At 44.8% G+C, this 22,500-nt stretch overlaps 1 protein-coding gene across 2 annotated transcripts in view; it reads right to left on the bottom strand.

The window, feature by feature from the left end:
- LOC143299859 (neuroglian-like) overlaps positions 1 to 22,500 on the bottom strand; it is a 43,292-nt gene that overhangs the window by 17,149 nt on the left and 3,643 nt on the right. The window contains exons 1-3 of one of the 2 annotated variants that reach the window (XM_076613349.1): positions 18,503 to 18,609; positions 17,179 to 17,580; positions 647 to 958 (exon numbers count right to left, since the gene is read on the bottom strand). In XM_076613349.1, the coding sequence (XP_076469464.1) occupies positions 647 to 958; positions 17,179 to 17,263 (397 nt within the window). In that variant the 5' untranslated portion in view covers positions 17,264 to 17,580; positions 18,503 to 18,609. Of the gene's footprint in view, positions 1 to 646; positions 959 to 17,178; positions 17,581 to 18,502; positions 18,610 to 22,500 lie in introns of those variants that run through there. The other variant, XM_076613348.1, reaches the window with a different exon arrangement.

Here is a 22,500-nt window from a genome sequence, read left to right as displayed (position 1 = left end):
AGTCCCCTTCACCCCCCTCTGTCTGTCTGTCTGAAAGTCTGTGGTGGGTGTGATTGATGTAAATGTGAACGAGACAATGTTATCTCTGTTAAGTGTCTGTGTGTCTAGAAAGTACACGGTCATTGTCCCCCCATCTTTATTTGTTCCTTTCTTTCGTTCTCTTTCAAGGTGGGGTGTGTGTGTGTATGTGTGTGTGTGTGTTTTATCCTACAAATACTTGGACAGACAGAGAGAGAGAGAGAGAGAGAGAGAGAGAGAGAGAGATAAAGAAAAGAATGAAGAACGAAAACAAGAAACAGAAACAACAAAACCCCATTACTCTGCTGAACTGACAAGGAAAAAAAAAGGGGGGGGGGGGCGGTGGGGGGCAGAGGAAACATTTTCTGAACGAATTTACAGCCGCTGTTCGAAAAAAAAAAAAAAAAAAAAAAAAAAAGGGGGGGGGGGGGTTGGGGAACAGTCCCCGCCATCATAGATTTTCAGTCACGAAAATGAAGAACAAGTCACACAAGACGCAACGATCCCCCTGCCCCCTCCAAGCTCCACCATCACCACCAAACAAACACACAACAACACAACACAATACACAAACAACTCTCCGTCTCTCCATACCCCTTCAACACACACACACACACATCATTGTTACCTTTCACGGTCACCACCGCCGTGGCCCGCTCCGAGTCCAGCCCCATGGACGCGACGCACGTGTAGACGCCCGAGTCGGACAGCTCGGCGTCACGGATGATGAGGGCGTGGCGGTTCCGCTCCGACTTCTGCAGGTACTTGTGGTCGCCCTGAGCGGTGCCCCGCGTGACGTTCAGCAGACGCCCGTTGAGCAGCCAGCGGACGTACACCTTGCTGGAGGCCAGGGGGTTGGTGGTGACTTTGCACACCAGGCGGACCCGAGACCCCTCCACCACGTCCTGGTCGGCTGGACGTCCTTCGATGCGGAGGAAACCTGTGTGGGTGGGGTAGGGTAGGGTAGGGTAGGGGGGTAGGGGGGGCGGAGGGAGAGAGAAGAGAAGCATGGTGTTATGGCCCACACGTGGAAAGAAAGGGTAAGCACGAGTTGTTACAAGTGATGAAGATGATGGCTGGTGATGTTCGTTTTATGATGATATTATTAACAGGAGAAAGAGGAGAAGGGAGACCACTGTGGTATGTGTGACATGTTGTGGAAGGAAGGGTGTGGTGTTTTAAAATAACGGTGGTGACGGGGGTGACGTTTGATTTGACGATGATAACAGCAGCAGGAGAAGGGGGGGAAGGGAGACAACAACCTATTGGGCAGCACACACATAAAAAAAGAAGAATGTTGGTGTGGTATTACCATATCATCATATTAGTTCTACGTCTTTTTGATTATTGGGAAACATGGGATTGAGAATGAAACCTGAACACCGGAGAGAGAGAGAGAGAGAGGGAGAGAGAGGAGAGAGAGAGAGAGAGGGGAGGAAGAGATAGAGAGAGCCGGAGGAAGAGAGAGAGGGAGGAATATATAGAGAGAGAGGCGGGAAGGAGGGAGGGAGAGAGAGAGAGAGACAGGGAGGAAGAGAGAGAGAAACCATCTTGCGCGTTCGACGGGATTACCCTACAATGCACACACACATACACTGAAACGGTCTCGGAAAAGCTTCTCCCCCAAATTACCAAATTGACTTTCTCCTCCCAAGTCACACTGGGATTTTGAACAACTTTCAGGAACACCACCCCAAAAATGGGGAAAAAAAAGGGGTGGGGCGAGGCGAAGACCACTCTCCCCCAGTACTAAGAGCTTTTTCTCCAACCACCGTTAATTCCCCAAAGTAACGGCAGCGAGGCAGTCTTAGCAGAATGGCAGTAGGCCACGCAAAGTTTCTCCATCCTCTTTTCTTTTGTTGTGGTAATCGACTTGCTGTTTCTGTCGTTGTTTCTGCTGCTGCTGCTGCAGCCTCTAAACCCGGGGGAATGGAAAGGAGAGAGCTAACCATCCTGACCCCGTCAGTCCCCAGTCTGGATTACTTGATCCCCTTTGTACGTGACGGCAAAGAGCGTGGATAAGGTTGTTCCGATCATGGGGTTTAAAGAAAGAAATAAAAGAAAGAAAGAAGGAAGGAAGGAAAAAGAATAAGATACATTTCCCATAAAAGGATGAGAGAAGGGGCGGAGAAATAAATATCGAAAGGGCACGAAGCTGCCAAGACGAAAAATGAAATCGAAGATCGTCTGTGTGAAAAATTGATAAGGAAAGTTGATTAACAAACAAACAAAATAAACAAACATTTCCCATGAGAAATCCTCTTGGCCCTGAAGAACTTTACGAGCTTAACACTGCCGAAGAAGTGAGGAAAGAAACGAAATAATAATGAGATGGGCAGACATACAAAGAAAGAGACTACAGAGAGAGAGAGAGAGAGAGAGAGAGAGAACAGAGAGAGAGACAGAGACAGAGAGAGGGAGAGAGACAGAGAGAGAGAATGATGAGGAGGAAAAACATTCTCCAAGGTTCTGCTGAACTGTGTGTGAAAGACTCGGGAAAAGTAAAAAAAGGAGATATGAGAGAGAAAGAGAGAGAGAGAGAGAGAGAGACAGACAGACAGACAGACAGACAGAGACACAGAGAGAGAGAGACAGTCAGACAGAGGGAAACAGAGAGACTGATCCCACTCCCTTAAAAACAAAAAAACAAAAAAAAACAAAAAAAACCGGCAAAGACAAACCCGAACCCACACCACATCCCCCAATCCATCACTTCCAACGCTCCTAATCCGAACGGGGAACACCACCACCACCATCACAACCATCACCACCGATCATTGTCGGAGATGGACAAAAACCGAGACAATCAAAACTCCATCAGCCCTTCTCGCGATGACATCAACCACTCGCCCCTACAACCCCCCGCCCCCCGGGAATCCCCCTCCGACACCTCCACCTCCCAATCCTGGCCCTTGGCCCACCCTTGGCTATCACGGTGAACATGATCCTCATCTCCAAGAGAAGCACCAGCAGGTTTCATGCTCTCCAGCCCCATCAACCAAATGTGGATGGAGCATGGCAGAATGGGAGGGTGTGTGGCGGTGGGGGTGGGGGGTCTGGTTCCTTGAATATTTGATAGAGGGGGCCGAGTTTCTTCGGGCCCATTAGAATACGTTCTGATGGTAGCGGTACCAAGGCTATATACGTATAGCCTACCATCAAAGACCGTTTATGGTAATGGGTGTATATAGTATAGTTCGTAGCGTTCATCCACCCACCCGTGATTTCTCTCCGCGCTAGGATACCAAGGAATAGTGATGTATCATTCAGGACCGACCACCCCACAGCACTTTGGTCAACCTCTCTGTGGAACACGCCAGTGTATGAACTGTTCATGGAGAGCACATCTGCGTTAATTGTGGGGCTATTCGCTGAAGGACAAAATAACTATTTTCCTCTCAAGGCCTTCTCAGTGTTTGACTTTCTTGAATTATTATTTCGCAGACAAAAGTAACCGGCCAAGTGCGTTCTTTCTCTCTCTTTTTCACACACACACACACACACACACACACACACACACACACACACACACACACACAACACACACACACAAGTGTGTAAGATATTCTGAGGTTGATTATGTGAAATTGGAATATTTTATACTCATCCTATCAGCCACTTTAAAAAAAAGGAAAAACCAGAAGACACTAACAGAATATCAATTGAGTTGGAAATGTTTTCCACACTAACAGAATATCAACTGAGTTGGAAATGTTTTCCACACTAACAGAATATCAGTTCAGTTGGAAATGTTTTCCACACTAACAGAATATCAGTTCAGTTGGAAATGTTTTCCACACTAACAGAATATCAGTTCAGTTGGAAATGTTTTCCACACTAACAGAATATCAATTGAGTTGGAAATGTTTTCCACACTAACAGAATATCAGTTCAGTTGGAAATGTTTTCCACACTAACAGAATATCAATTGAGTTGGAAATGTTTTCCCTGTAAAGGAATCCTGCCTGTGACAAGCTCACCAGATCGCGGTATGCTAATTTTTCTTCAAATGCTGCAGAGAGTGGAAGGACGTGGAGAAACAAAGAAAAGAAAAAGAGAAAAATGGGGGAGAAATGGAAAGTACATCTTTGGGAATTCACACAGGCCTGAGCCTTAAAAGCCCTTCATTTGCATTTCACGATCCCCACCACCACCACCCCTCCCCCACCCCCGAACGCTTGTTTGCATTACCATAAACCAGGTTTTCTGGGACTTAGGGTGATGACCCCTCCTACCCCCCCCCCCCCCCTCCTACCGTTTCTTCCAATATCCCCCCTCACCCTCCTCCCTCTTTACCCACCACCATCCCTCCCCCAACAACCTTTCCACCTTCAATCTCATCCCCACCCGCTCTGTCCTCACTGGATAACGATGAAGAACGACAAAAAGAAAAAAAAAGGGAAGAATAAAAAGAACTACACCCAGGTGAAGACAGAAACGTTGGGCTGTGTGTGTGTGTGTGTGTGTGTGTGTGTGTGTGTGTGTGTGAGGGGGGACAGGGGGTGGGGAGGCTTGATAATGACCAGTGGAGAAAAAAATAACCTCATCCAAAAAGCAACAGCAGTATAGAAGGAGAATTCCCCCAGTTTGCTCAGAACGCGAGAGAAGGGAGAGCACCCGTTGATGGAGAGAGAGACAACCGTGATTACAGAAGAACAAGGACAGCGCGAAAGAGAGAGAGAGAGAGGGGGGGGGGGGGGAGGGAGAGAGAGAGAGAGAGATCTGATTTTAATATTCGAATCAAAACTGTGAGGTAAGAAAGAGATAGAGACAGACAGAGACAGAGAGACAGAGAGAAAGAAAGAAAGGAAGACAGAGAGATAGAAAGAAAGAAAGAGAGAGACACAGAGAGAGAGTGAGAGATAGCATGATCCTACACAGCTACATGGATGTGATCTCCATTCCTTTAACAGGATTTCCTCTCTGCATTTATCATAATCGCGTGCGTCATCGGTTCCATGTTGCTCGGTTATAAAATTCCCCTGTATCTGCCTGCCTGTCTGACTGTCTGCCTGCCTCTCCCATGTCCCCCCACCCCCCCTGCCTGTATCCTTAGTAACGAACAGGAAGGATTCTTCTTCACGGTCGTATTCTCTTTTGTTGCTGTTGTTGTTGGTGGTGGTGATGGTGGTTTTCATTCCACTGCTATTCTTTCCGCCCTCTCTCTGGACTCCTTCCATTTTATATACCCTTTTTTTTTTGTTACACCGCGTAGCAATACAAACGAGGTAACACATCCCATCCTCCTTTATTGTAGAAGCACGGCTTTTCATCCAAGACAAACAGAAGCCGCAGAGCTCCAGTCTTTTGGCACGCACACGCGTTCATGGCGAAACGAAACAAACCACTGAGCACTATAAAAAAATAATAAAAAAATAAAAAAATAAAAAAGGCCGCGGTTTTGTCAAGAACCTTGACATCACCAAGATCCCCAACGTCCATTCGCAGAACGTGAACTGTGGGGGTCTGCTGCTGGTTTAATCTCCCTGCAGAGACATCAAGGATGGGAGCTGGTCTTTCTGGGGGTTTACAGAGGGTTAGGGATGGGCAAACCAACTTCAACTGCCCCCCAGCCAGCTTTTCCATCGGGAGAAGTTCACTTTTTTTTTAATAGGTTGCTGATCCACTTGGCAGAGTGGAATGTGTGTGTGTGTGTGTGTGTGTGTGTGTGTGTGTGTGTGTGTGTGTGTGTGTGAGAGAGAGAGAGAGAGAGAGAGAGAGAGAGAGAGTGCCTGTGCGCACGTGCCTGTGTTCGACATGGCTGAATCTAATCACATGTTCTAATATATCTGATGTCTTTGAAAGTAGCTATATGTAAAACACGTAAACAAACAAAGAGGTAGCTGGAACAATAATTCTATATTTTCTTTCCCTTTCCTTATCGTTTTCTTTATTTTGTGTTTAACGTATCTTGGTCGGTAGTAACGGGGAAGGAGCGGGAAGAAGGGGGGGGGGGTAAAAATAACAGTGTTGGAGGTGCTGTGGGGAAGCTAACACCGGCGCGGGATCAATTAATGAACGACCAGGGAAACGTTCTATTGCCGCTGATGTTTGTTCAGTTAGGGTCTGGCACTGGAAGGGCCGGCACTGCGGCTCAAGCCACCACCATGCAGGCTGCTGCGGACATGTACAACAACAAGAGCTGCTACGTCGTCATTAAAACCGGATGGGAGGGAAGGGTCTAATGCAATGTGTTTCCAGCATCACTCCGCTTCCATGCGCTTTATCCCCCTTTGATTCACTGACTTTACTGCCTTGTTTTGCGTCCATGTACGTTATCCCCCTTTAATCTACTGACTTTACTCTGTCTGAAATATCCTGTCCCTGTGTCTCTGTCCGCCTCTCCTCACTGGCTCTGTGTCTTTCTCTGTGTGCTTCAACATGCATGTGTGTGTGTGTGTGTGTGTGTGTGTGTGTGTGTGTGTGTGGTGTGTCTGTGTGTGTGTGTGTGTGTCGGGGGTAGGCGGTGGGGGTCCGAAGAGGGGTTGGGAGGCGCGTCTGTGAGTGAGTGTGTCTGTTATGTAGGATATATAGATGGGAGGAGGAACTGATGAGGGACATGAGGGAGAGAGAGAGAGAGAAAGAGAGAGAGAGAGAGAGCGACACAAAGAGAGAGAGGGCGAGACACTGGGATAGACAGCAAGGAAGAGAAAGAGACAGAAAAAAAGGAGAGGAAGGAAGAAAGAGTGAAAGAGGCACAGAGAGAGAGAGAGAGAGAGAGAGAGAGAGAGAGAGAGAGACAGAGAGAGAGAGACAGAGAGAGAGACAGAGAGAAAGAGAGAGAGAGACAGAGAGAGATCCTCGGACCTGGATTATGTACAAGACGTCAGCTTGCATCATTTCCTTCAGGCAATGGGAATCCATCGCCAGTGCAGAGGACGAGGAATCGAATCCCTGTGTAAACGTGCAGAGCAAAGAACTAAGGGCAGTGTTGGAAGAAAGAAAAATGTGTAAAGTGGTAGAGGAGCATGTACGTGTGCGTGTCTATGAACGCCGCGCGCACGCGTTTGCATACATGATTTTTTTTTTAACATAATTAACTGGGCTGGACGTGTTATCATCTGTTTTATTTCTTGTCATCTGAATTTTCGTTTCCTAACAATCTTGTGCATTTGAAACCAATTCATTGATTCATAATATATCTTTTTAGTATTTTGTGTTTATTACTTGTTTGACCATTATCTAATAAACTCGTGTATTTATTTGGATAGTTAGGTGTGTGTGTGTGTGTGTGTGTGTGTGTGTGTGTGTGTGTGTGTGTGTAAATATCTGTTTCCCACAAGAGTCCACATGTGGAATCAGACAGGTTGTACATATTTTTGGGCCTGCCACATAAATTATACAGGCGCACGATCTGGAACATCGAACATGGAAAAAATCACATTCTGAAACCTAATACGGGATGGTGAAGGGGGAGGGGTGATAGAGGCAAGAAATCAAATTCTGTACTACAACAGGAATTGTGCACTCTGACACCGCAACAGAGAGCGGAGAGCGGGAAGAAATGGAATCTGTACCCTGACACTGGAACATACAGGGGTTGGAAGAAGAAACAGAATTCTGTACTTTGGCAGAGAAAGGAAAAATAAATCTTTGTACGCTGACACTGGAACAAGAAGGGTGGCAGAGAGAGAGAGAGAGAGAGAGAGAGAGAGAGAGAGACAGAGGGGAAGAAAAACAATTCCGTACCCTAGACACCGAAGCAACAAGGTGGTTGTTTGGTACAGAGAGGAAATTGAACTCGGTACTCCGACACCGGAAGGCCTGCGGTCAGAGGATGGAAGGGGCAGACACAGGGGAAGATAACAAAACGGCGGAAGGAAACCTCTTGACTCTCGAGCCCTTGATGCCAGGTTGAGCAGGGGGGCGGGGCATTTGGGGGAGTGAGGTGGGGGGGAGCTTGGGGGGAGGAGGGGAGGAGGGAGGTGATGGTGGTAGAGGGACAGAAGAGTCGCCGAGAGAGAGAGAGAGAGAGAGAGAGAGAGAAAATGCAGGAAAGTGAACTCCCTTCCCAAGCCAAGTGATTCCAATGTCCTTTTCCCTTTTGCCCCGAGGAAATGAAAAACGAGATTACTGATTTAAGAGAGCCGGGGACAGCGAAAGGAGGGTGAGCAGAGCTATAGCGAGCGAGAGAGAGACATGGGGAGAGAAAGAGAGGAGGGGGTGATACTGAGAGGGAGGGGTTGAAAGAGAGAGAGAGAGAGAAACTGAGAGGGATAGGAGTGAACAAAGAGTGAGAGAGAGAGAGACAGAGAGAGAGAGAGAGGGAGAGAGATACTGAGAGGGAGGGGTTGAAAGAGAGGGAGAGAGAGACTGAGAGGGAGGGGTGAAGAAAGAGAGAGAGAGAGAGGAGACACTGAGAAGGAGGTGGTAAAAAAGAGAGAGAGAGAGAGAGAGAGAGAAGGAGGTGGTGAAGAGAGAGAGAGAGAGAGGAGTGGGTGGAGAGAGAGAGAGGAGTGGGTGAAGAGAGAGAGGAGACACTGAGAAGGAGGTGGTGAAAAGATAGAGAGAGAGAGAGAGAGAGAAGGAGGGGGTGAAGAGAGAGAGAGAGAGAGATACAGAGACAGAGACACGGACAGAGACTGAATAAACATGGACGACTTTGGCACAAGCCTTGGAATGTTTTTCCTTGCATTTAACTGGGATTTTGAACTCAAAGTGCCCGGGTCTGATGAATCCAAAACGATCGATCTTCACTGCATATATCTAAATTGGATTTTTTTTAAAGGATCTGCGTGGCTTTTCTGCATGTGTGTGACAAAAAAATATATATAGCGATCTAAGAACTCTCTCTCATGAAAAATCTACGAGAGAGACAGAGACACAGAGAAAAAATAATAGTGGATAAGAACTCTCTCATGAAAAATCTACGAGACTGACAGAGACACAGAGACAGAAGGAAAGAGGGAGAAGGAATGAAGAGAGATAGAGAGAGGAGGAGTGAGGGAGAGAAAGAGAGAGAGAGAGAGAGAGAGAGAGAGAGAGAGAGAGAAACAGGGGCAATCAGAAAGAGATGGGTAGACAAAGATAGAGGGGAGAGAGAGAGAAAGAGAGAGAGACTGAGAGACAGAAACACACACACACACACAGAGAAACATACCCCCACGAACATAATATAATATGTATGACTGGGGGCAACCGGTTAGCATGCAAACTACCCCCCTCGCAACCCTTGCCCTCATCTTTAACCCCTCCTCTCCCCTACCCCCTCCCCCATCCCTCGACACCCTCGCCACCAAATCAACAATCAGAACCCGGAAGCTACCGGATTTAAAAAAATATTTTTTATTTTTACATTTCTGTTTTTACAGTCCACGTTTTGCATTGGGAAAGGGGGGCAGAACAGAAGACAGACAAATCAATACGCACTGAAACCGAAAAGATGAAACTAAGTGTTAGGGTGGGGTGGGATGTGGATGGGCGGTGTCTTCGTTGCTGCGACAGCTTCATCCTCGTTCAGAGAAGAGGGAGGATGTGGAGTGGGAGAAGGGCGTAGGGCTGGGTGGATTGGAGCGAAGGGGGTGTGAAGAAGGGGTGGGGGGGTGGGAGGGGGGGAGTCATGAGGAGGGATGGCAGGAAGCGCAGTTTGTCGTAATGGGGGAGCTTAGGTGAGCGGGGGGAGTGGGGAGGGGGGGGGCGGTTCCGGGGCAAGTCATCGCTTTGCGACGATTGTTTTCCATCGGGGAGGAACTTTTAGGCCAGTTCTTCTTCTTCCTCCTCTTCTTTGTTTTTTTTGTTTGTTTTTTGTTTTGTTTTGTTTTGTTGTGCTGTTGTTGCTACTGATGTTGTGTTGCTGGCTGCCGCTGCTGTTCTTGTTGTTGTTTCTTTTGTTGTTGGTGCTGTTCTTGTTGGTGGCGATGTTGTTGCTGTTGTTGATGTTGTTTCTTTTGTTGTTGGTGCTGTTCTTGTTGTTTCTTTTGTTGTTGGTGCTGTTCTTGTTGGTGGCGATGTTGTTGCTGTTGTTGATGTTGTCTTGCTACTGCTGTTGATGTTGTTGTCATTGTTTTGTTACTGATATTTTGTTGTTGTTTTCCCTGTCCCTTTCTTTTTCATCATGTTCTTTCTTTTCTTTCTCTGTTCATAATTTCTGTCTTCTTTCTTTTCTTTCTTTCTTCCTTTCTTTTTTTTTCTCCTGTCTTTACTTCTGTCTTTCCCTTATTGTTCATTCGTTACAGCCTTTTCTTCCATTTTTGCTTTGGTGTTTTGTTTGTTTCTTGAGACAGAAAGAGAGAGAGAGAGGGGGGGGGGGAGAGAGAGAGGGAGAGAGAGAGGGACAGAGACAGACAGACAGAGACAGAGAGAGAATGAGTGACTTACAGACAGGAACAGAGACAGAGAAAGAGAGACATAGAGTAATACTCAAGGGAAAAAAAGGCCAGATAGAAAGGAAACGAGAAGGGAAAAAAAATCCTATTGTGTCTGTTCTTATAAACAAACAAAAATATATGTCATCATACACCGGAAATGTCTGAAGCTGCAGATCTCCCCTGATCTTGTCTTGAGACAGAGAGAAGTCATCTGGGATGAATCCGGCATTCCCCTTTGTCTCTTTCTTTCTTTTACAGTCACGCCACTGGCAAATACAACCAGAGTTGTTTAGGCCAATAAAAACCAACAACAAGCAGAAGAAGAAAAAGAAAAAGAAGATAATAATTCTGGTAAAAAAAACAAAAAAAAAAAAAAAAAACAAAACAAAAAAAAACGCCAGGCAGAAAAAACGAAGAAGAAGGAAAGCGAGGATAAGACAGAAGAACACCTTTTTCACATTTAGACAAAATATTGACTGCTCACGAGTAACCCATCACCCCTCTCTTCATCACGCCAAGTCCAACGAAAAAAGAGACATAAATTCTCACATTCCCATTTTTCCTCTGATCCCAACTCGCTTTCACCTCTAAGAATCCTTTCACGCCCCCTAACCCCTCAAAATGAAACAAGCAACAACATCAGCACACACACACACACACACAGAGAGAGAGAGAGAGAGAGAGAGAGAGAGAGAGAGAATGTGTGAGAGAGGGAGAGAGAGAGACTGAGAGAGAGATTCGAAGCGATTTCCACGAGTTGAAACACATTCAAAAACAGCTGCGTACTATTTTTCTTTTCTTTTTTTAATACTTTTCTCCCCCACACCCCCCCTTCGCCCCACCTTTTTTTAAATTTTTTTTTTTTTTTTTTTACCTCAACCGGAAATTCAATGACCTTATCTTCTGAGAGGCTGGTGACGACCAGACCTGCGAAGTGCCCATATAAGGAGCGAAACAAACGACAGATCAGTGGCGCTGCTGGAACTCGTTTCCGACAGCAGCAAACAAGGCCACCGCGCGCGCTGATTGCTTCCACTTGCTGAAGTTACCATCAGCTCCTTACCAGATCACTCTCTCTCTCTCTCTCTCTCTCTCTCCTGTCCCCTCCCCCTCTCCCCCGTCCCTCTCTCTCTCTCTTGCCAGGACATAATTCTCTGGCGCTACGTGCGTGCGTGAGTGCGTGTATGCCGCGCGCGTGTCCTCGAAAACTTTGTTGTGTTTGTGAAGAAGAAAAGTCAATGAAACGGATGACGTCAACAGCAGTTCTTCTTTCCCCCAAGATTAGCAAGGTTTTCACTACTTACACTCCGTTAGAGAGGGCGAAGGCAAGTTTTATCCTCCTCCTCCTCCCCTGCCACCCCCCTCACTCCAATACTCCTCTAACCCCACCTCCTTAATCCAACCCAACCCCTCTTCAACCCCCCCCCCCCCCCCCCCCCCCCCCCCCCCAGCCCCCTCCTGGTTGTCTGACGTGCGTGCTCAAAATACCACTTCGGCTTTTATTGCAAAAGTTGAAAAGGTATCAATATTACTTCGCCCTTAACGTTCAAACTTTTCAATCACACACACACGCACACACACACGAACGCACTCACATACACACACACACTCTCTATCACTTTCTGACACACATACACACACGCATACTCATTCACAAACACACACACGCGCGCACTCTCTTAAACACATACACACACACACGCACTCTCTTAAACACACACACATACACACGCACGCACGCACTCTCTTAAATACACCCACACACGCGCACACTCACACACGCACGTACTCTTTTCAACACACACACACACACACACACACACGCACGCACGCACGCACATTTTAAAAACCGAACTGGTGTGGCATGGAGATGGTGGTGGGGAGTGGGGGAATCAGGAGAGAGGGCGAAGGGAGGGAGGGAGGGAGGCTAGAAGGAGAGCTCAGAATGCGATGTCAAGGATTCTGTGAAGGAAATTGGATGAAGAAATTCGAGACGGTTTGTGCTTTGCTGTAGTTCTATAGTTTCAATTTTGTCGTGGACAGCGTTCGTGCATAAGGCATTTCGTTGACTTTGATTCTGACAGTGTTGTTGCTCTCCCCTTATTTCGCTGTTTATTTGCATACATACAAGAATAACTTCTATCATCTCTCTCTCTCTCTCTCTCTCTCTCTATATATATATATATATATATATATATATGTATAACTTGCTTTTAAAAAATCTCTCATCTCTGTCTGTCTCTCTTTCTCTCAGGGATATGTGTTAACGTTGCTGACGTACATGGTTTGATTGTGTGCGTATAGATTATAAACATGTGCCTGTGATTTGTCAGTTGTTGAATATTTTGGAAGCGTATGTATTAAAATTTTGACTTGAGTCAGAGACAAAGAAAGAGAGAGAGAGAGAGACAAGGAGGGAGAGACAGAGACAGGGAGACACACACGCAGAGAGAGAGAGAGAGAGAAGTTGGGGCAAAGTGGGGAGTGAGAGGAGGTCGGTAGGTTGGGGGGGGGGGGGGGGTAATTTGCATGCATGAAACACACGGAAAACGACTTGCGCAAGCGTGCAAATGAAGGGAGTGTTTAAAACAAAAAAGAAAAAACAGAAAGAAAGAACCAGAGCATGTTGATGTGCAGATCTTTCTCCCCGCTGAAATGCATCTCGCTGTCTTGTAATGGGAGGTCTCCTCCAGGCGCTTGGCATTTTTCTCGGCAGCAGTTTGAGACAGAAAGATCGAATGGATCTGAGTTGGAAATAACCAACCAATCCGCTTGCTGCCTGCTTGCCTCTCTCTCTCTCTCTCTCTCTGTCTCTCTCCCTCATACACCCCCTACTCCTCTCTCTCTCTCTTCCGTACCCACTCGATCTCTCTCAATCTCTCTCTCTTCTGCTCTGTCAATGAGCAGGAAAGCTGGTCTGATTGAAATTTCAAGACAAAGACTTGATTGGGGTCTCAATGAAAAGGAGACTAATTATCTCTTTGCTCCTGAATTCTCTCTCTCTCTGTTTTTCTTCTTCTTCTTTCTATTCCACGCATCTTTTAGAAATAAAATAAAACTAAAAGATGTATGTCAAGGAACCTCTGAACGTGGGTTGAAAAGAGATTGGAAAACTAGTAATTAGACTCCTCTCTCTCTCTCCCTCTCTCGAGCACGCCCTTTCCCTCTCTATAATTTAACCACTAGTCACTCCTTTTTTTTCCTCTCCTCAAAGCCATTCTTCTGCCTCTCTCTCTTTTCTCCTCAGAGACCCTACAAGTTTAACAACTTGGCCCTGAATTAATCACGCTTCTTCCCACACTGTTTCCCCAAGTAATACCCCCTCCCTCCCTCCCTTCCTCAATCCCTTCCTAAATAAAACCCTCCATTTGTTCTTCTAGATGTTTCCATTATCTTCTTTTTTTTTAAGACAACGTAAGATTCAAGCATCCTTATTCAATGATTCAATTAACCTTACATTTCCTGTATGGCTTTAACTGAAAAACAATTTGCTTTGCATGCACAAAAATAGAATGTTTAGATGCGTTGGCGAACGATGATGACAATGATTTTTTTTTTCAAGCTAAACATAATGTCTATGTGGCTTTGCGCTGGTTCCATGATTCAGTGTGACTCAGTATCTGCAGAGACTCCTTGAAAGTTTAGAAGCACACAGAGAGAGAGAGACAGACAGACAGACAGAGACAGAGAGAGGAGAGAGACAGACAGACAGACAGACAGAAAGGAGCGACAGACAGAGAGACAGAGAGGAGAGACACAGAGAGAGAGAGAGACAGACAGAAAGACAGAGGAGAGAGAGAGAGACAGAGAGACGGAGGAGAGAGAGACTGACAGACAGACAGAGGGAGAGACAGAGGCAGAGAAAAGAGAGAAAGGGAGGGAGAGGGTAAAAGAGAGACAGAGACAGAGAGACAGGGGCAGAGGCAACTACGATACTGTCGCAGCTCCAGCTGAACTGGAAATGTATATTTTAAGAACAATATGAAAAATAACCAGGGAAGAGCAAAGAAAACCAGACCCAATAATCACACATGATATTACTTTGTTGAAGAAAGGTTCAACTGCCAGTAATTCAGGACGACGTGTGACGTCAGCTGTCAGCATTGTAAAGAAAGAAAACAAAACGGAACAGAAAAAAGTACGTAAGTAAGAAAGAAAGAAAGAAAGAAGAAGAAACAGAATGAAAAACAACAAAAATTAACAACGCACAACGACGAAAAGAGAGAGGGAGTAAGGAAGGAAACAAAAGAGAGAGGAAGGAAGAAAGGTGAAGAGGGGTAGGGGGAAGAGGAAGGAAGGGAAGAAAGAAAGAAGGGAGGAAGGAAAGAAAGAAGGAAGGGAGGAAAGAAAGAAGGGAGGAAGGAAAGAAAGAAGGGAGGGAGGGAGGAAAGAAAGAAGGAAGGGAGGAAAGAAAGAAGTAAGGGAGGAAAGAAGGAAGGAAGGGAGGAAAGAAAGAAGGAAGGGAGGAAAGAAAGAAGGAAGGGAGGGAGGAAAGAAAGAAGGAAGGGAGGAAAGAAAGAAAGAAGGGAGGGAGGGAGGAAAGAAAGAAGGAAGGGAGGAAAGAAGAAAGAAAGAAGGGAGGGAGGAAAGAAAGAAGGGAGGGAGGGAGGAAAGAAGGGAGGGAGGGAGGAAAGAAAGAAGGGAGGAAAGAAAGAAGGGAGGGAGGAAAGAAGGAAGGGAGGAAAGAAAGAAGGAAGGGAGGAAAGAAAGAAGGGAGGGAGGAAAGAAAGAAGGAAGGGAGGAAAGAAAGGAGGGAGGGAGGAAAGAAAGAAGGAAGGGAGGAAAGAAAGGAGGGAGGGAGGAAACAAAGAAGGGAGGAAAGGAGGAAAGAAAGAAGAAAGGGAGGAAAGAGAGAAGGAAGGAAGGGAGGAAAGAAAGAAGGAAGGGAGGAAAGAGAGAAGGAAGGGAGGAAAGAAAGAAGGGAGGAAAGAAAGAAGGAAGGGAGGAAAGAAAGAAGGAAGGGAGGAAAGAAAGAAGGGAGGGAGGAAAGAAAGAAGGAAGGGAGGAAAGAGAGAAGGAAGGAAGGGAGGAAAGAAAGAAGGAAGGGAGGAAAGAGAGAAGGAAGGGAGGAAAGAAAGAAGGGAGGGAGGAAAGAAAGAAGGGAGGGAGGAAAGAAGGAAGGGAGAACATAAAGAAGAAGACAGAAGAAACAACAACAACACTACAATAACAGTAACAAAATGTTTTGCCAAGAAACAAATTAAAAAAAAAAGGGGGAAAAAACTATTGACAAACTCGTCACTAAAGAAATAAACACACTCAAGACAAGACTAAGGACCTCAACTAACAATGCTAACCAAACCATGGGCTATTCCTCATAACTTCCATTCATAACACACACCCCTCCTCCCATCATTATTCTCAACCGTCGAGCGGGCAACAAACACACCCCACAAACAAAAACGCGCTTCCGAAAATCAATCCACGTCGACAACCTTTTTCTTTGGCAAGAGAAGAAAACATGAATTTTCTTCGCTGTCGCAATCAAAACCGAAAACGAGCCAGCAGTCTTCTGCACTAATATGGGCAGAAAACTTTGGATGGCAAGTCGACTCATCTTCCAGGGCCCGACAGACAAAGTCTTGCGTAAAAAGATATGGAAGCAAACGATTATATCGACGACCAGTGGCAGAAATAAAACAGGCCTGGGTTCATCCTGAGTAGTGGCAGAGAAACATGGGAGCTTGCTGTTCATGGTTTTGCGCAAGGACACACACACACACACACACACACACAAAAGAGTATTCCTGCCATATCACACACACACACACACACACACACACAAAAGAGTATTCCTACCACATCACACACACACACACACACACACACACACACACACTGCTGCTGCTGCCACCACCGTTCTTGCTTGGAGGTAGTGAGAAATGTGTGGGAAGTTATTTTCATAATTGACATTTCCGTCGTCCTCAGAGCTAAACGGGAAACATCGCCAGGGAGACTGACAGGAAAAGATGTGGCGGGCCTTGACCTTTGCCACAGCGTCACGTGACACGGCTGTCACACTTTGCTGCGGTCTTACACCATCGCTATGGGGGTAGGGGGGGTGGGGGGGTGCTAGACTCTATAGCCTGCAACCTGTTAATCATCGACGGAATGTTTCGTGGCCGTCACGTTCTTGTTCTTTATTGCGACACTTTCCTCGTTGTGTTGTTATGCAATTACAACAACAACAACAGCATGACAGTTATGCATCCGGAGTTAAACTTGTTCATTGTCGATTGATTTTAAAAAAAAATTTTGTGTGTTCCCATTGCGACATTTTCTATTCACGTCACTGCGATGCGGTACGATAAATGTCATGTTTAATTCATTCGTCACTGTTATCGAAGAATTATATATCTATATCTATATCTATATCTATATATATATATATATATATACATACATACATTTATACACACACATACAGAGGGGGGGGAGAAGACGACGAAGGAATAGAGAGAGGACATATTGAAATAGAGCAACAGAGACACGAAAGAAAGAGAAAGCATTCAAGATTTGTCAGTGCAAATAATACAGTAAAAATAAATAAAAAAATTAAAAAAATAAAAAAAACAACAAAAAAAACAACACCTAATAATAATAATGATAATAAATGAGCAAGCAAACCCCCCCACCCCCCACAAAAAAAAAAAAAAAATTACAGACACCCCCTCCAAAACTAACAATCACAACACACACACACACACACACACACACACATACACTCAGACATTCAACTCCGGCATTTCAACAACACCAACAATTTTTAAAATACAAAACGTGACAATAAAATAACTAAAAAATCCAAAACAATTGGAAAAAAAAAAACTAACCAAGCAAGCAAGCAACTTACCTTGGACAGGAGACATGAGCATTGGCAAACAAAGCAGCACCAAGGGCAGCGCCGTGCACATGGTGGGGACCGCTGAGGTCATCATGATGATGCCGGATGCACGTGACAACTCTGTGCGTGTGACGTCAAGTCTTCGCTGCTCACTTCCGCAACTGAATGCCAGATGATGGCTTGGATGATCAGAGTTGTTGGTTTTTGTCTCCTTCAGCTGACTGATCACTGAAAGTGTCTTCTGGATATTTAGAGTCACAGAGATTGAAAGCAATTTATGTGTGATTCGGGGGAAAAAATGTCCAAAAAGCTGTGCACAACACAGTTTTACAATTTATTGTCCAAACTGAGCTTCTTCAGTGAGTGAGCTTCAGCGTTCCTTGGAGCGCAGCTTGTTCAGACGGGGAAAATCTGCAAAAAAGAAAAAAGGTGTCATTATTTTGAGTGTTTGTGTGTGCGAGCGTTCTTGTGTGTGTGTGTGTGTGTGTGTGTGTGTGTGTGTGTGTGTGTGTGTGTGTGTTTTAAACTACACTATGTACTAGCTTTGGAAGTAAAGCCTCGGAAATTTTTTTTTAAATCCTACGATTTTTGTTGTGCTTTGTTTCGTTTGGCAATATTTTCCTGTCACTCAAGAACAATCCAGAAAATGCCCATGCACCTTGTTAAACTGAAATGTGTGCAGACAACAACTGTTCTTAGAAAACCCGACATCTCCAAGCGGATTTCGGAGTATACAAGTCCCTTCCAGTTCTGAACGTATTCCGACAGGCTTAAGAAAACATTTCAAACTTGGCAGAAAAAAAAGACTAGAAAGCATCAACTAAACATAACAAAGTCTTTGTAAGACAACCTTTAAGTCAAGAAAAGCTAGGAATCGAGACGTAGTGTTGCAGGCTTCATTTTATCAACACCAATTTCAGCCTTTCCACGTGAACTGAAAAGTTTTCGAAAATGATGCTCGATTTGTAAAGTACCCGAACCCGGAAATGTTGGATACTAATACTACTACTACCGGCGTAAAAATGTTTGAAGTGCAAGTCTCCAAACAAGTGTCTGACTTCACAGCTTCGCCGAAAAGAAACAAAGTCCGAAGGCTACAAGCTGTTTGTTCTTCTATTCGTTTTCATAATTCGGAGTTGTCCCTAACAACCAACCTTACCTCTGGAAAGAAAACAAACAACTCTTCATGTACCGATCAGCTGTGAACAAACTTTCTTTTTTTCTCTCACTGAAACAATGACGGAAACGTTCCCTCTGTTTCACGTTACCTTACTGTCTCTTGAAAAAGACAAAGGAAGGGTGGGCAAAAAGAAAGAAGCTGAAGAAAGCTAACCGCCAACAACTGACAAAGTCCAAGAAGCGAACCTCCAACAACCAAAGTCGTCTTTGAAGAACAGCAGCAGCAGTTTCTCAGTTCCCGAGTAGAGGAGGCCAGGTGGGAAGAATCTGTTGGACTGAGGATGAGGACCGGGGGTCTGTGGGTTTTATCTTGTCCCCGCATCGCGCGAAACGTGAATGAAAAACCGCGTGGGTGTGGGAGTGAACCTCAGTAGGCTACAAACATTTTTTTCCCCACTCCATCTTCCGCTGCCCACGCACAATAAAGCGCTATCCGTTTCTTAGCAGTTCACCTTTTGCCGCGCGGCCCACGTTACGGCCTTACGTAACGTACAGGTGAGGGAGGCCGCGCGTACGCCAGGTATTCATGAATGAACGGTCGGCTAACTTGAAATCCTTCGGCCCCGCCTCCGTGGAAAAGTTCTTGCGGGGGACCTCATCTTTTTCAGCCAATGGAATTGCGCCATAAAAACCAGCATGGCCGCCCTGCCATTACACCGCTGCTGACGTGGGTTGAGTTATTTCCGGCGGACGATTCTAGCAACTTGGATATCATGATGACAGTTCGAAAGAGTTGGGAAAGAAACAAAAACAAAAAAAGAAAGAAAAAAAAAGGCAGTTCTTGGGAGACAACTACCTCCACCACCCTTCTCTTCCTTCCTCCTCCCCCCCCCCCCCCCACACACACACACGCCCCACCCCTACCCACTTCTCCCGTTTCTTTACATGAAATATATAGCGTCTTTGCTTTTCGTTGAAAGCCAACGAACTTTGAGGCCACACCTTGATGGCTGAATCTGTACATGACTACATCCTGCCAAACCTCTCATCGTTTCAGTTAAAAAGAAAAAAAAGGATGTACTCGCACAGCAGCGTCTGTCTGCTTGTGTGTGTGTGTGTGTGTGTGTGTGTGTGTGTGTGTGTGTGGACAAGAAGGCTGACACGGATTTCCAGGCTATTTACGAAAGCAAATTATTCAGTCTGGTGCCGTTTTGATTCTTTGCTGGCAACAATCGTTTGTAAACAAACAAATTAACAAAGAAAGAAAAAAACAAAAAAACAAACCAATAATAGAAAAAAAAATCACCTTTGTATCTACGTCCAATCTTACCAGTCTTACCACGCCTGCAACCTAACTAATGGGATTGCTTGGGCGAAAATACCACTTTTTGGCAACACTGAGCTATGTTCACTGGCAATAAACGCAAATGATTGGGGAGGGGCGGAGGAGGTGTCAGAAATAAAAACTGCCTTGTTTCAGAATCGCATTACGAAACAATTTGTTATGATATACCTATTACGTGATAAAAGATATAAAAAAAACCCACTAAAAAAACAAAACAAAAACAAAAAACAAAGCCAAAACAAAAGAAAAACACTACTCATAAATTCTGCGTCGTTTCCGATTCATATTCCAAATCATATCTTTCACTTCGTTCATAGTTAAACCATCACCGTCCGCATCAATGTATCCTAATGTGAAACTTTTTTTTTTATGCGTATCTATAACAAGAATTATTTTACGCAGAAAACCAGGACGGCTGATAAATAACAAGGTGCTTTTTTTTTTCTTTCCCCCCTGTGTGATCATAAAGTGTTGGCTTTTTCCCCCCCAGTGCTGGTCGTGATAGCGTAAGGGAGATAAACGTAGAAAGCGAGTACAAGTGTGTAGTGCCCAGCGCTTCATTCACAAAGTCTGCTGGGCTGGGTTTGTAAATAAACAGCACAACTCAGCTGTCGCAGAATGGTGAAGAAAAAACAACCACAAATAACAAAAAACTATATATAAAAAAGGGGTGTGGGGGACGGGGGGGGAGACATCACCGGGTACATGTTACAGTTGTACGTGCTTGTCTCCTCTTCCGTTGCGCAATTGTCAGGAAACCTTGCCACACACACACACACACAGCTGGGAGGAAGAAGGCGGGGGGAGAAAACTGCTTGAGTTGCAACTTGAATTAAAGAAGAAAAAAAAAAGAGTTTAAAAACTTTCAGGTGCGAAAAATGCCATATATGGAATGGCTCGCACACGAGGAGCGGACTCTTGTTGTGAAACAAGCGTGAGAGAGATCAACAAACACACCCGCCGTGTGCCGCACCCCCAAGCGATTGTATAGACAGTGCAAAACATTGCGAAAAGCATTGAACTACCTGAAATTTAAAGCAGTTTTAAATTACTTGGCCTCGATCGCTTCAAAAACCTTACCTCACAGGGACCTTGCGACATTCTCCCTGATCACGTGTTGTTTGGTGCACAAAAGAAGGAAACAATCTTCCTCAAAACCCAAAACCTGAACGCAGAGTGTGAAAATAAAGAAATAAATAAATGAAATAATAATAATGATTACTATTTTTCTCCACATAAAAACATGAGTATCGCTGATTGTGTTTGTAACAGCAAAAGTAAAAAAAACAACTGAATTCAGGGTGGAATCATATCAACTGGCCACATGCACATTGGAATGAAAGCAACGCCGAACACAAAAGTGTGGCTGCGTTGTAGTATTCCAGTTCAGCACATTAACTACTTTCCCAAACCCAGCCCCTTTCGTTTTCAATAAAACACCAACTGACCAGCGCAATCAACTTGGCCAATCGAACAAGGCAGTCTTTAAATGGTATAACACACAACATTAACGCGGCGCTTGAAAATCTTACACATTAATTTCCACAGGCTGCACTGTTATCAGCAATCAGTGGTTCTCCCTGCAAAGCTGCCGCCATAGTATTCTTGGCAGTATCAAACGGATTTCGAAGCACAGTGTAATCAAACAGCCAGTGCTTACTTTCAGCTATCGTCAGCCAACAAATGTTAAAGCTGCCATACCAGAAGAAATAAAGACGCGCGTTTGAGACGGGGGTGACCCCTTAGAACTGGTCAAAAACTAACCGTGCTTCGCTTAACGCCTTTCAAAAACCGGTTAGTAAGTGTCGTCTGCTATTCCACGGGGCAGTAACTGCTTATAGACTCGCGATAACAGGGACAACCTGGCCCGAGAACGGTAACTGGCTTTCACAGAGAAGACGTTTGGGCTTTAAATAACTGTTTAATAGGCACAAACAAGCAAACAAGTGAGGCACATAAAAAACAACAAACTTTATATTACTTACGATTTTGAATGTTATTCTGCAGATATGTATTTCTTTTACTTTGAAAATAACCAAGTATTCTGTAATTCAGTTGTTTTCTTTTCTATCATCGGGAAGGGCAGTGTCGTTTTGAAGACATGCCAGATAAACGGTCGTGTTTTCTTCTTCCTTATTTGTTCATTTATTTATTTACTTATTGAATATGAATGTAATTCTTAGTCCATTTGACTGATGTCAGTTCTTGTCCTTTTTGCCGCAGTGGCCTGACTAGTCCATTCATTCACAACACTGAGTGAAATCTGTTGCACTGATTCATTCACAACACTGAGTGAAATCTATTGCACTGATTCATTCACAGCACTGAGTGAAATCTATTGCACTGATTCATTCACAACACTGAGTGAAATCTATTGCACTGATTCATTCACAACACTGAGTGAAATCTATTGCACTGATTCATTCACAACACTGAGTGAAATCTATTGCACTGATTCATTCACAACACAGTGAAATCTATTGTACTGATTCATTCACAACACTGAGTGAAATCTATTGCACTGATTCATTCACAACACTGAGTGAAATCTATTGCACTGAGGGAGACGACAAATGTTAAATCTGCATGCGTCAAAACGCTGGATGAATCTAGACAGTTTAATTAGCCATATTTCTTGATGAAAAGCCAGTTATTTGGATTTTGAAATGAACACCTTACACATTTTCCCCCCAACAAGGCGATAGCTGTTAAACCATGACATTCAAATCACGAAGAAAAACAATGAGTATGATCATGCCGAGAATGGTCTTTTGGGTCAGTTACAGTTTGTAAAGCGGGGTCAATTACAGTGTGTAAAGCGGGGTCAATTACAGTTTGTAAAGCGGGGTCAATTACAGTGTGTAAAG

Source organism: Babylonia areolata, chromosome 25 (assembly GCF_041734735.1).
Source record: "Babylonia areolata isolate BAREFJ2019XMU chromosome 25, ASM4173473v1, whole genome shotgun sequence".
Classification (NCBI taxonomy): Eukaryota; Metazoa; Mollusca; class Gastropoda; order Neogastropoda; family Buccinidae; genus Babylonia; species Babylonia areolata.
This window is presented reverse-complemented; position numbering and strand designations above follow the sequence as displayed.